This window comes from Columba livia, chromosome 3 (genome assembly GCF_036013475.1).
Source record: "Columba livia isolate bColLiv1 breed racing homer chromosome 3, bColLiv1.pat.W.v2, whole genome shotgun sequence".
NCBI lineage: Eukaryota > Metazoa > Chordata > Aves > Columbiformes > Columbidae > Columba > Columba livia.
This window is the reverse complement of record NC_088604.1, coordinates 104,309,303-104,324,675: the sequence shown is the minus strand read 5'-3', so window position 1 is coordinate 104,324,675 and position 15,373 is coordinate 104,309,303. Positions and strand designations below refer to the sequence as shown.

Sequence of the window (15,373 nt, the reverse complement as noted above, 5' to 3'; positions counted from 1 at the left end):
CTATTCATATCCATTTCCCAGCATAAAACATAACTGCTAGATTTTCCTTGCTGTTCTTATGTCATGGTGTAAGTCTGTCCTGGCAGATAAGTCAGATTTAGGGGTCAAAAGGACAGAAATTTTGCTTTTATTCCTAGTTTATGCTCACAGTTTTGAGGTGGATGAAACAAAATTCTGACTACCCATTATATTAATGATCAGTACTGAATTTAGGTAAACAGTGCAGTTCACCTGCCTGTCTGCAAAGCTGCAAAAACAGCAGTGACTTTCAACTTGACCATGACAGAGACCAAAAAATCTAGATGTGGCTCCTCTCTCTATCCAGTCCAAAATTCACTGCACCTGTCTGGAATCCCTCCTGGGTGTGCTGAACTGCTAGTGCATATGACACAAGCATTGATAAGGTGTACAAACTGATATGCAGGTACGGGTCTCTGAATCCATTGCATGTGGACATTTAAAGCACTCATCTCAGTTTAAAGTAACTCCTTTTACTGAGAGCCCATATGTGAGGCACTTCAAGGATCCTAATGCCAACTCTGCTGTAATGCACTATGTGAAATTTCTCATGCAGGTAAACTGGAGCAACTTCACTGTGCCATTTTGACAGTTCAAAATTTGAGAAGTAAAGATGTGAAGCTCCTACTATGCAGGAGCTTTCAGACCTCTGTCTCTTCTGGAGACCTGCCAGGCAGTAAGAGCCAACATCTGCATGGTCAGGAGTGAGAAAAGAGTGAGCCTTTGATAGCTGTTAATGTAACACTAGAGCAAAAGCTGAAGCAATTGAGGAATTGGAATGGATGCCTTTGCACACATGTCAGCTGTTTGAAGGAAAGACATAGCTGGCATTAGATGTGGGAGACCAGCTCGTTGGCAAAGCGCAATATGCAGAGTCTAATGAACTGGCTCCGAGTGAATCGACTGGCACTGTGTCCAAATGGGCATTTTTGGATGTGATTTCCATGGTTCTGAGCTTCATAGCAGGGCAGTCCAGGTCTTTTCACACCTGCTGAAGTGAACCATAGCAGATGATCAGCTGGATGCTATAGTAAAGGCTTACGAATGGGGCTGGCATTCATTCCACACAACATGGCATCAGTGGTGGCAGATGGTACTGCATACACCATGCGGCCTGTAAGTAGTGCAGTGGCACAGTTGGAAAAAACTGAATCTGGGCTGTTGGTGGCATACTCCTAACATTATGTTATCAAACATCTTCCTCTGTGTTAAACCAGCAGGACAATATTCAGAAGCTAGAAACATCACTGAGAAATTAATTAAGCATTGCAGGTAGACATTGGCTCAACACCACCTTGTTTTCTGGTTTTAGAACCCTCCATAGCTGGCGATCAGCTGTTCAGATGCAAACCCTGTGACCCAGCCAATGAAATGCTCTAAACTGATTTGGGGAAAATTGAAGGGAGAGAGCCCATGGTAAATACACAGCATACTGAGGCAAAACTTGGGTCAGACAGCCACGTGCACTATACAGCAAATACCATCTGGAAAGATGCCTTCTGAGAATCCCCTTAGCCTCTGACTTTGTGGAATTTCTGAAATGACAAACAGGAGACCCAGTTCACCCAAGAAAGAGCAAAAACCTAATCCTTATCAGTATCAACAGGACTTGGCAGGTTTAACAGAGAGGCAAAGAAAAACAAGCAGGGCAGATTTTCTAGCACAAGCTGCATAATTTCAAGAACACCTGAGAACTGAGACTTGTATTTTACTTTCTTATGCACAAAAGAAAAGAAACACTCAGAGCCTTCTGGGTAAAGTTGAGGCCTGCTTATGCCTGAGAGTCTACTTTAATGGCCAGAAACACTCCAGTATGAAACCAGTGCTTAGATGCCTGACTGGGAACCAATGGCACACATTCACAGCAGCATAAATAAAAAATTCCTCAGTGATACTCCAGAGTGCTGCTGTTTCTTTTCCCTCCCTTTCTGGGTGGCAATGCCCTGGGCTTTTAGCACGATGGTGCTACCTGGCAGGAAAAGCTAGTTATCTGTCTTTAGCACAAGTAACCAAAAGAAAGAGGAAAAGAAGAACACACTTCAAACATGTCTTGGAGTAAGGTATTTTTAAGAAGAAGAAGAGCCTAGCGGCATCCTGCTCCCAAGGACCTGCAGCAGTTGGATCTCACTGGTGGTTCTCTTGCTGCCCACGCCCCAACTCTGCATTACAGGCTTACATCTTGTGAGACCCCACACTACTTAGTTCTCATACCCCCAGTCCTTTCCTCCCATCTATCATCCTTGCCTAAAGGAATCGCTCAAAATTTTTCTGACCAGGACCTGTGGAATTCTGAAATACAGACACTTCTTCCGAAAAACATAACTCTTGTATTGAGTCTTCTTCATGGGACGGGAACCAGTGGAAGTTGTTTTCAGATGTGAATGCGCTGACTCAATAATTGTAAGTCAGACATTAAAGAAGCTTGGAAAACACCTAACTGTCGAATAGAAACTGAAGCTGCAAGTTGGAATACAGTTTACACAGAATTAGACAACAGCTGCAGGCACCTTTGCCAAGTCTCAGTAAGTTTTGTCCATAAATACGAACTATGTTTGAGGCATGAAGTTTATCACATTGGCAATATTGTTTTTCTTACTAGAAATGAGAAACGGTTGCACACAACCTAGGCAGGCAAAAGAAGCTTGTATTTTATATGAACAGATTTTCATGCTATTTATTCTCACATTATTTCCTACTTATGTCTACTTTCATAAAATCACGAACTTAATAAAAGTGCCTACATTTCAGGAAAAAAAAAACAACAACATAACAAAATAGAGATGATGACAAAAGAGAAAGAGAAAACGTGCATAATTTTGCTGCCAGAGTACTGTGGACTGACCGGGCCTTCAAGAAATTTTGGATATTATAGATCATCTAATCCAACACAGAAGCCAGGTGGCAAAGGAAGCAAGAAATTATATAGGCAGATAACAGTGAATAAACTGTACAGACTGTAAAAACAACACTTTAAAATAAAAAAGGATGCTAACAACATTCTGCAAAATAAAGCACATGAAAGGCTGTGCTAGCAGCATACCCATGTTGCGTTTTTCATGCCCATAAATGTTCTCAGTCAATGTTATTACCATGTATCCTTCTAAGTTATTTAAAGCTTAAGGAATAGAGAGGAAAAAGAGATACACTCTGCAGGTGTCAGCATGGGGCTCAGAATGCACTCAACGAATGATTTATGTTATTGATTTACATGCTTTAAAAAAAATACACTTTTGCATAGAAAAGAAAATGGAATTAATAACCACAGAGGATGAAAACATCTTCATATCAATAAACGTGAACAAGAGGGCAAACTTCAACTATACTGTTTTATACCAACTTATTATATTTATTTTCTAGAGAGAATATGTTTACATTTGAAAAGTAATTTCAGACTTAAGTCTGGCTCAGTTTAGTACTTACTTACATAACGTAATGGTGGCTTTCAAGAAATAGCTAGTTGAAATGTCAAAATAGTATCAGAAAAATATTTTCATTATTTTAAACACAGCCAAAGGCACAAAGCTCTTTTACTATCATAGGAATCTGTTTTCATTGTTTTTCAGCAGACCTATACCCTTTAAAATGTTCGACCCAGGATCTAACAGAACAATGAAATAATCTGTTTCCAAATCACAATGTAGTCCCTCTTGCAAAGGAGTCACCTTTCTTGGAGATGCATGCGATAACATTTAAGGCTAATTTCAAGTCCATCACCATTCAGGCAACGCCATCTCTGTTTTCATTCTCCTTCTCTATTATAGCCTACACCAAAACTGCTTGCACGGCTTTTATTTCTCAAATAGGGCACTAAGGTCGATCGCAGATTCTCTTGTGCCGAACAAAGCACAGCCTTTTTAAAAATCAGTCTCCTGACTGTTCATGTTTCTGCAGTGACTTTCAAACTGAAGTAATAGTCACAATGCACCACAAAATAAAACCTCGCAGGACAGATACAAGTACTGCTGCCCAGGCAGGTACACACTGTACCAAGCCCTCACAGACCACAGCAGCCCTAGACACAGTTTCTTTATTTTTATGACAGAAGCCCAAACACTTCGAGAAGACACAGTTATGACTCTTATGATCTGCAGGCATCACTGCATCCTTCAAAACCTGAGGCTGCAGACAGCAGGGAGCATCTCTGAAAAATGGAATGAAAAGCAAGTCAACGTGTGTGACTCGGCACTTGTACAGCAACAATGCTGGGGCTCAGGGAGGCGGGACTGCCTCGCTGTCCAGATGTGGGGGGCCAGAACTGAGTCTCCAGCTCCCACACGAAGCGGAGCGCTCCCTGGACATCTGCAACACTTGTGTCAGCTCTCTGACACCTTTGCAAAGTACTGAGAAGTAGGCAGCCATCATAGTCTTACAACTGTGCGCACCTAGGGGTATCAGCTGTGGCAAAGCAATTTAGATTTGCCATGGGTGGTGTCTGAGATGACAGCACTTCCCTTGGATTTTAATTGCAATGTGGTTTCCCAGATTCCCAGACAGGAGTACAGCTACTAACAACACACATATGGATTTATTCTTCAAAACAAGGAAATGTCTAACCACTTCATGATCCTCTTTGCCCTGTCAGCCTTGTGCAGACCAACTGATTCCCGCTCAGAGGAGGGGAATCACAGTGTGAAGAGAAGAGGTGAATAGTGCTGCATGTTATTACTCAAGCTCTATAAATTCTGCCTTTAAATCAGGCCACTGTTTGTATTAATTCTTCACACTTTATGTGCATCCCTATGCTCAGTTTCACGTGCTTTGTTTCCAATGAACTTTTACATGTGGGTTAAAAGGTTTTCCCTCTTGATTACTGTGACTCAGTTTGGTCACTCAAGCATTTCCTGAGCTTTTTGTTGCATCTCCCCTTTCTGGCTACTTCAGGGTAATTGAGCATCTTTTCATGGACTACGCGTACCACTTCCTGTGTTCCCCCAAGATTTAGTAGAAGTGCCACAGTTTCCCTCTTCCACATAAATTGGATTTTAAACACACAGTTAGTGGGGTCAACAGGCAAAGGACTCTACCGAATGTGCAGCACAAAAAAGATAACAAGGACTGTCTGGACTGCAAACAAGAGAGATTCTTTGAAGCCAGGATGCTCTAGCCAAGATTTAATAAAACAACAGAAAGAAAGAGAAAAACTAACTGAACCAAGAACAAAGGGCAGCATCACAAACTAACCGCTCTGACCTGCCAAAATCACTCAAGAACAAGAAAACAAAAAACATAAAGCTGCTCAAAACAAACAGGAGCAAAGTTCAATACAAAACTACACAAAAACCACAAGGCACATTGGGGCCAATCCCAAACATGTGTGGGAAAGTGTAGGCTGTGTTTATTACTGTATCTCCCACATGCATTTTTACCCTCATCTCATCTTTTGATACATGTGGGGCAGTACAGAGTAGGTCAGGCTGATTTTTCCCTTTCTGAGTTAACGAGGAGTGTCCCACAGGGGATGGGAAATGCCAGGGGAGCACAGCCCAGCACGCTCCTGGTGGCCAAACCCAAACCAGGGAAAGCACAAAGATGAACGGTTGTGCTTGTCCTGTGCTTAGTGGCAACACATACACCAAAGATCACCCAGGCTCTGGAGTGCCCCCGTGCCAGTGTCAGCACTGATGCAAACAGCTGCCCAGAGGCTCAGCAGTGAAGGTGTTGGGACCAGACCACCCCACAAGTCTCCAAGGTGTGAGTAGTCATTTTTTCAGACTATTCAGTTGTTTTTGTTGTCAGTCTATCACAGTGGAAGATTAAACAGCCACGCTGAGAGAGAAAAAACAAGCCTGAAGCATTAGCAAACTCTTTGTGGCCGGTACCCACTGTATACTGCTTGACTGTTTCCTTATCAACATTGAGTCCTGCTTCCATGGACATTCTGGCCAAAAACCAGAATCCTCCAGCCTGGTAAACAGCACTACAGCAGGTAATCCTCCTCACGCTGAGGATAAGTAATTAATTCCTATGCACAGCTCAGGCTAAAAAGCAGGGTGCCAGCATTTGCTGTGGTGGATGTAATTGTCTAACATGACTGGATAAAATAAAAGCCAATTAAGGGAGAAGGTGGAAAAACAGTAGCTTTGGTAGACAGTGAGTCTAGTAGCGCCCCAGAGCTTCTATGTGGCAGGGAGAGAGGAGTCCAGGTCAGCAAATTGGGGATGTCTGCTGGGCTCCTTTTTTGCTCTTATGTTGGCGCTGGGGCAGATATGGCATACAAGGAGGAGGAAGTGTATTAAATGACAGGCTTCTGGACAGCCTCCATCATTAACATATATTGATGCAGGATGTGAATCTGAGCTGAATCTCTCTGGGATACTGGAATCAGCTGTCAATACCAGCCACTCTGTAAGTGAGCATGGAGAGCACGCAGGTATCTGAAGGAGCATGTGAGCCGGATCAAATACAAGAGGAAGGGCAGGTTTATGGTTCACTCTGACTGCGGGAGAATAAATGGGTCTAATTCGCACACACTTGCTGGTATCCCTTCACCACATGAATCATGAGAGGGTTTTGTCTGTGGGATTTCAGTTGCCAGAGAATCTGTCCTGGTTGTGACATGCCAGGTGGAGCTGTCAGCAGTGACAGGTAGAAGAAAACTCATCTTTTAGTGTCTGAACTTGAGCCAGTTCAACTGGGAAGTGATTGAGGGTAAATAAATACAGGACAGCACTATGTATTTTCACAAGCTCTTTTCTGACTATAATTTCACTATAAGGAAGTTTGTTGGCACCTACTGGAGGAATAAGTGCATAGGGGCGAAATATCTCCTTTCTCCTCTTGTGTTGTGCTGAAAAGTGGAATTAAATTATTCTGCTCACAGACAGATTGTTCCAGTAAAATAGAACTTGAAGCCACCAGGGGCTCATTGAGAAGGGAAGCTTTTACACTATATGAAAAGGCAAGAGACAAAACCCTTGCCAAACTCCTTCACTCTTTATTACCGACAGCTGCAATGCTGGATGCGTCCGGATGCCTTTTAACTGCCAAGGGGAGTGACGGAGGTGGGATGGCATGTGAGCAGATGAAATATATGGCAGCTTCTCCCCCGATGGCAAGTTTAATCATTTGCACTGTTGTATACACAAGAAAAAAAAATACACATATTGGGAAATCATTCACTTTGCTTCCCGTGTCAGGTGGATTATGAAAAACACTCGCTCTTCCTGGTCCATAGCAGAACAAGGCCTTAAAATATTCAGAACCTGCATATGCCTTTGTCACAGAAGGGAGGAAAAACAAGGTAGAAAGTATTTCCTAAAGAAAGAGAACATTAATATATCAAGACAGCAAACACAGACGAGCTTTGCTATATGAACAGAGGTATCCAACAGAAGTGAACCAAACCAAACTGTAAGCCGGAGAAACATTTCTATGTGCTTTCATTCCAGAGGACTTTCTAATGCATGTCTTCTTGTCCTTTCTGCATTTTAAGATTAGTGAAACAGAGAGAATCTTATTCTTTTGTCTGTTCAGTGCTCAGTCAACAAACACCAAACTGTGCTTTGTTAGGATCCAGGAGCTTGTGTGACATTTCAGGGTGACCATGCAAGATGTGAAATGGTCTAAGTCACCAGGCATGGTTCAAAGTCCTATCAGCGATAATACAATATGTGAGGCTATAGACTAAAGCAATGAAGACGGGTCATCTCTCTGTAATCTGCAGTTTAAGGGTTAAGTACAATTGACTCAGAAATGACAACCATTTGTGTAGAGCTGGCAAGCCTCGATATACTTGCTTAAGTTGATGTCATAAAACTGTCAACAGCTTTTCTGCTTGAATAAGAACCTGGTTCCATTCTACATCAATTTATCTCTGCTGCTGTTAACTTCAGTGCACCTATGAACAAGGCCTACAGGAGGGTTGGTAGGCTTGAGGAGCAGCATGATGAAGACCTGCCAGCTCTGTATTTTGTGAGCAGCTCAGGGGCAGCCCTGAAGCCTACGCTTTCTCAGATCTTGCAAATACAGTGTTTGTTCGTGCAGTAAGCTTCTCCCTCTTTGCGTTTATGTCATGCTGTCTGCAATACCCTTACAGCAGATACACCTAATTATGAAGAATGTAATACATCATGTGAGGCCATACAATGATGACAAGATACGCTAAGCTTTTCAGAGCACATTTTGTAGCATTTCAAGTAGATAACCGTATCTTTCACCTGCACACAGAGGCATTAAGTAAGCGTATTTCAGAGATAAGCCATCAGAGAAAGTGGTTGCTGTGCTACTGACCCAGTGCCTATATTTGAAAACCAGAGTCAGGCACACAAAAGCTCTGTAAGTTGCAAAAGAAAAGGGAACATTAGGACTTGCCTCACAGGGAGAGTTCCTCAGAGGAGCTGGAAATTCAGTGCTGGTCATGACAGTGTTTGCTACTGCTGGCGCTTTGCTGGTGTTAAGGAGAAGTACACAACCTGGATAAAAGAGCAGGAAGAAAGTCAAACTGCAGCATTCACCCTCTGGTTTCGGGGTTTGTGAAACGTCCCCAGAACCTATGTTAGCTGGTTCCAGCTACAAAGTGCAGAAGGCTTTTTCAACTTACAAGGGATGCAGCTTCACCTACCCAACAAACATACTCAGGAAACACACTTTAAAAGCCTGTCTAGCCCCTACAGCTATCTTCTTTTTTTCTCCATGACTTCAGAGTCATCATCCTTGCAAGGCTGAATAACAAAATGTATCTTTTACGAAAAAAAGGTAACTTGAAAGAGAATATTTATCTTAGCCAATCCCAAAACAAAATACAGCTGTGTTAAGATACCACCAGAGTAATATCAATGCAGCTGGAGGCCTCTTTGCTCCTTTAATCACTTCTTGTAAAAAGAGGAACAAGGGCAGTACTAACACCAGGGTTCCTCCTTGGCAGCTCTGCGTGAAAAGGTGTGTTATTTGCATTATTTCAGCTCTGCCCCCCCAGCTCAGGAGGGTACCACTACTTAGAGCCCAGTTATTTGGGCTTTCATTGAAATAATTGCCTCTACAGCATAGACAAATAATGAATCAGCAGCACTTGCCAGCTTTCCACAGTACCCTCTGTCTTTGCCTTCATTTTCACCTGTCCTTCTGTCACTCTGTGGTCTGTAATACTGTGGGCTGAGCCATCAGATGGCACAAATGCACCGTAGCCTATACCAGCTCACACAAAAGTAGAGAATCTTTCTCTTCATGTTTCACTCTGGATCTAACTTTCTAAAGCAATGTTGGGATTATAAACCACCAGTTTTGCTGTAATTATCCATAGAAGTGGAACTCAAGGGACAATGGAGCAAAGAAAAGAAGAATTAGGAAATGAGAAGAGGAAAAAATTAGCAGAACTGGGAAACTTAGGATGTAAACAGGAAAACTGGAAAGAAAAATATAGATCAGTATGTCATGCAGTATGTCATGCATCAGTCATGCAGATGAATACTTGGTGTGAAGCTGTTTAGAAAGCGTCAAGATCAGTATTTGGTGTCAGTCATGGAGACCTGAAGTACCAGTCTATACCCTCAAGACAGAAAGTGAGCAGGTTAGTCTTTCCTCAAAGCACTTAGAGTAGAAAAATGGCTTTTTCTTTCCACCAGAGGCTGAATATATAAATACACAGGAAAATGCGCCTTGTGTTTTATTCTTTCTCCCAACCCATTTGTGTAATTTTTTTTTTGTTCTCCACTGTTCATTCTCTGCACTTACTATTTGCTCTCACACACCTTCTACTGAAGGAAAACGGTTGTGCTCCGGGCTCCCAATCCGCCATGGAGAAGGATGGGATGCAGAAGAGCCCTGCATCCAGCCGCAGTCTCCGTCTTCAAATGAACAGTAAAAGCCAGAGGGAAGATTTTCTGCAAGACGGAAAGACAAACACACACACACACACACAGAAGAACCCAGGTGAGCTGAGGAGGAGACTCCTGGGCACACAGAAAAGCGGCAGTGTCTATTCTGACCGGGATGCCCAGGGTACACAGTCACCCCCACAGTCCTTCTGTGTGGGGTCACGCACCTGCCTGACCATGGGGATGGGGGTGGCAAGGGAAACAACCCACAGACTGTGACGAATCCGAGTGAAAAGATGCATCTCAGTATACACTCTGGAGTCTCCTAAATACCTGGTCTCTACAGCTCCACCCACCCAAGGTTACACCTTGGAGATGGCTTTCCTAAACCCTGCTTCTGCAGCTTGATGGAGGGAGATCTTGGAGAGGGATAATTTCCTGACATGATTCCCCTCCCTTACAGTCTAGATCTCTGGTCAGCCCAGCTCAGCAACATGACTTCTCTCTGTGAACACTATTGTGGTCTCAGGTGAAGCACTGAATCATTTTGTGCCTCAGTTTTTGCACCTGTGGATCTGTTTGGTGAGATGAATGGATGAGAAGAGGATAGTTTATTTTAAGCCATACTTTCAGCTTTGAAGCCCACTCATTCTGTCACTGGCTTGGGATTTCAGGCAAGTTTCCAGCTCCAAACAATAAAGACACACTAGTTTTTTACCTTTAAACTAATCAGCTTTAAAGTAATAGTCATCTCATTCAAAGTAACTTCATGCCTTCCTCATCTCCTCCTCTATCTACATTGCAAGTTCTTACACAAGGTGCAAAACACATCTTGTGCTCTGAGCTGTACACTTATATTGCCACAGGTGAACATCCACGTATCACACATTTCCTTCAAAACTCGTGAAGCTATTTTTATCATCACCCTCAGTAAACACTCACTGCCTCCCTAGTTTCTACTGTTGTCTAGTTCTGCCTTTGCATTTCTCTTCTTCAATGCGAGGCCAGACTCTGTACTTATTAAGTAACCTCAGCAGAAAACAAACCTTACAAAATGCCATGTAAAATCACTACCACTATAACATGATTTTTCACCTTTAGTGAATCTCTAATGATTCTTCATACAGATTCTGCACCCAGGGTGCTGCTGACAACTCTGTCAGATACCAGAGGGCTTCCCAGTAATAAAAGGACACAAACTGGGTTTTACCGGGGAAAAGATAGAGCACAAAGCTAGCTTGGGAGAAAAAAGTGTCTTTTTAAATACAGAATTACATTAGGCAAGAAAGATGCCAGAAGAGAAGAACAGCAACCAGTCATTTTAGCCTGCTATCCAGACTAACCAGTCCTTGGGGCCGGCAGTACAAAGCCCCTGGACACGGTTGCTCTTTGGGGTGGTCCTCCTTCCGATAGACTCGAAAAACTGCTGTGATGAACAGATGGAGCTGCAAAAGGGATGATGATGTATTTCTGACTTCGCACAGTTTTTACACCACTGTATACTCAAATCTGCTCTTAAGAAAGCTTAGTCCATATTTGTTTTCTCCTTCCATGTTCCCCCAAAACTTCCCCTAAAACTATCTTCCTTTTTTTCTTGTGGGTTTGGGGGTCGTGTTTGTTGGGTTTTGTTTGTTTGTTTGTTTTGTGGGGTTTGTTTTGTTTTGTTTTGTTTTTTCTTTTGAAATAAAGGAAAATGAGACAAGAAATCTGTGTAAAACTGCAAGATAAAAATGAAATTTCATGTGCGAACACATCATAAAACCCCATATCCAGGAAATCAGTTTTTCCTTTCAACTGCTTGTCAAAAGCAGAGTAAAAATTTCTTAAATTACAAAATGGAGGTTAGAATACAAACTCCTAAAGCAAAAGGATCTGTCAGTCAGGTGATATGGGTAATTTCATTATTCTCTCTATGAAAAGAGGAGGCTCCCGAATTCAGGTCTTCTTGTGCCTATTAATTTTTTTCTGCCTGAAATTTTCTGTCTGTAAAGTGGGTGCCAGACACTGAGGCACCAGTATCCAAAGCCCAGATCATTTGAAATGTTCAAATACCAGCAGAACTCTCTGGCTGAGATTGCAGGTCCATTAAATGCCTACTCGCAGGGCCCCTGCTTTTACTCATACACCTCAAAAGGCAATTTCTTGCCAGTGGCACATGCACCTACTCCTTGGTCTACCCTGTAGAAAACAGCTGGGGAATCCCACAACTCTAACTTCTAGACCACGAGTATTTGATTTTCTAGTAGCCTGGATCTCAACCCACTTCACAGAGGAAACTGAAACATATCTTATATCTGTGTCTTTTTAGCAGGGCCAAATTTGAACCTAGAACCTGACATGAAGGTGAGAGCAATGTTTTATCTTTATTTTCTGCAAGCACACGAATTTGCTACGAAAAGATCAAAACCTGTACTGGACTTAAAGCTTTTTCAAGTTTTTCCTTTTAAAAATCGCATAATTCATTCAGCCTAGTCTTTAAATGTGGAGCTGTTAAGCAGAGAGTTGCTTCCTCATGCTGTACCCCTCTACAGAACTTGATTATATTTCATTGTGCAGCCTGAGGCTGGGATTGAAAGAAAATGACAAATTATAATGTGTCCTGAATTCCTACTGAAGCAGCTTGGCTCAGTGTCCAACCGAATTCATTTCATGGCCATACGCTACCTAGGATGATGTAAACAAGTCAGAGCAGCAGGAGGAGTCATCTAAGTAGCAAACCCTGCCTGGAGGCCATGAAAAGCTCACTGTAGATGGACAGTAAAGGGCATAAATAAGAAGCTATTACTTTCCCTGAAAATTTCATTCCTCCTCCACAAATTAATTTTTTATGAGTTTTCAGATGTCCCGTGCACTGGGCGCATTTTTCTCTGCTGCTCTTCCTTATTTTGAATACATATAACATTTGCGATTCCACGTATTGCTACTCCACACCGACCTCTTTGCCTAGTGCTTCTCTGTCGATGAGTACTTCTCAATTTTCTGAATGTTTTTAATTCAAACTCACATTGGTGCAGACACTGCACTGATGGGGGAAAGCTAACCTGATTTTATTGGAGAATTGAGTAAACAAGGAGGCAAAAGTTAAGTCTATTGAAATCCACCATGTTGGATATTATCCCTAGTGACAGAAACCTCTGAAGATTTAGACCTTAGCAGGATTAAGGTGTAGCTTGTGGATACAGGATAGAGATTAGAGTAATCCAGTGAGATTGGAGCACTGTGTGAACGTCTCTGCTTTTATTTGAGTGATGAAGTAGAGAAAAGCTATATGGTGTTAACCATGTTCCTAGGTAAATACTTTCAAGCCTTCAGAATGAATTATCTTTCAAGCAAAATCTAAATAAATTCAAGGATTTTTGGTTTCACTCAGATTTTTCTTCCTTCCTTCCTGCAAGAAAAATTAGCAACTGGGATAATTTATGAGGTGAATGGATCAGGCTCTTGATTCCAAACTAAGTGTAAATCAACCAGATACCACAGTTTAAACTTTTGAGTGAAATTCTAGACTTGTATTATAAAGGACACAAGCATAAAAGACTACTCTCGTATGTATGGACCTTTACTAAATTTAGGAGGAAATCTCAGAAGCCAATAGATCAGCTACTCAAACAATTTAAAGAAGCACATGAATCTTAAATGTAAGCTTGTTTCAATGGCTGCCCCTAGCAAAGTTGGTCAGCCAAACGCTACCAGAAATGAAGCATAAAAAGGGAAGATACTTTTCAACACAGTCAATGAAGAGTTATCCTTTAATGCCAGAAGGCTTTGCTGAGTTCAGAACTGCCACGGGTTAGAAGTTGTTGCTAGAGGTACAGCTTTTGATCAAGACAGAAGCAAAAGGCTTAGTGTGTGCAAGACAGGACCCTTAAGAGAGCGCTGCAGGGCAACAGGTTGTTACTTCATCATTTTGCTTCCAGGGAAACTCTGCTGGGCTGTATCTGTCACCAGGCTATAAATTAATCCAGCGGTTCGTTCATGCATTTTTGCCTGGAAAGTAAACTGGCCCCTGTGGAATTACTTATCTATGCTTTTTTGGTCATGTTATCACAAATCCAAACCTTGTAGATTCCTGGTCCAGCTGCTGTCCGTCTTTTGCCAGGTGTGTGCACGCACTCCTCCAATCGCCCAGCTCGAGTCCCTCCTTTCACAAATCAGACACTCGTCTTCTTTATTTCACCTGGTAATATGTTCACCAGCCTCATATAGTCAATGAGTCAAAGAGTAAAAATTACCCTATAACCCAGCGGTTATGAGATTTATTTGAAAGATGACGGACATTACTTTCAATCCCTGTTCCAGGTAAAACTTGCAAAATGTGGAAGAGCAGCCCCAGGACACACTTGAGTAACCCTTTTCCTTCTGAACTAGAGCAGAACTCCAGAACACAATGTCTTGGAAACTCTAAATGGAAACAGGAAATAAGGGTTCAAATTTACTTAGGCAGAAGAAAGAATCAGACCTGGGTTTGTCATATCTTGGGTGAATCTTCTGAGTTCTGGATCTCTAAATAATGAATGTACTGTCAGCAGTCAGCACCTCTTTTTCTTCTTCTTTTTTAATGTATCCGTAACTTTCCTATCCACTGTTTTCCCAGGCTGAAATTCTTTGGTGAATTTGAACGAGAATTAAAATAATTGTGGACTAGCCAAAAGTATATGCACTTTTTCTCAGTAAAACTTTCATTTTTGCCCAAGCTTGCTCTCATGCGATAAAAGATTCCTGAACCAAAATCCAATATATTGTTAACTAAAAACAGAAGTACAAAACTACTGAAACAAATTCTCCCTTTCTGTAAAGCAGAGCTTTGCCAATCTATATTAGTAAATAATTTGAATTTTCATCTGTCCTGTACCATACCACGTATACTAGACATATGATTCTCTACTACAATAAGTATGTTTGTGGTTTTTTTGCAGTAAGTTATAATCCATAAAAACATGAATTTACTAGCAAAGACATAAGACAACCAGTATCTGAAGCGTTAATGTATGTCTGCAAAGTATTCTTCTGTGAAGTAATTTTCAGTGTGGCACTTCCATCAGTCTGTTAAATCTATATGTCTGATCCCAAATCAACGCAGTTTGGCATCCAATACCACATCTGCCTCTTTGAAACTGTCTTTTGCTCCTAGAAGAATATTTGATTATGACTCAAACAAGAATATGCTTTTCTCTAGGAGTCATCCCTCTGATTTTATACTTTCTACACAGACTAGTTGACTGCATACAGAACAAGAACCGTGACATTTCATTGAGCATTAATAAGTAAAGAGATGTTAACAAACAGCTGGCTTTAGGGAGATTTTGTTCAGCTAAGAAAAGAACAAACATCAAATGAATAGGAAAAAAAATCACACAGCAAAAAAGAAAAAAGAAAAATAAAATCAGTTTGTGCACTGATTCACCTGACTGTGAAAGGAAAAAAAAATCCAGCATCTCCTTGAAGCTCAAAGACAGAAACTTTTGGTTAACGGTAATTTTAAAAGCTCTCCCCTCAGTTCACGAGCATCTTTTGCTGACAGCTCTTTTGTGTAAGCAGAGGCATTTGGGAAACCACTTTCTCTGCTTTATATATCTGAATCACTTTTTGCCACACTTGCAAAA

The 15,373-nt window shown here is 41.7% G+C and overlaps 1 protein-coding gene across 1 annotated transcript in view; it reads right to left on the bottom strand.

The window, feature by feature from the left end:
* ALK (ALK receptor tyrosine kinase) overlaps window positions 1-15,373 on the bottom strand; it is a 339,668-nt gene that overhangs the window by 63,496 nt on the left and 260,799 nt on the right. Inside the window, exons 7-8 of the mRNA XM_065058665.1 lie at window positions 9,705-9,836; window positions 8,329-8,429 (exon numbers count right to left, since the gene is read on the bottom strand). Of these exons, the coding sequence (XP_064914737.1) occupies window positions 8,329-8,429; window positions 9,705-9,836 (233 nt within the window). The remainder of the gene's footprint in view (window positions 1-8,328; window positions 8,430-9,704; window positions 9,837-15,373) is intronic.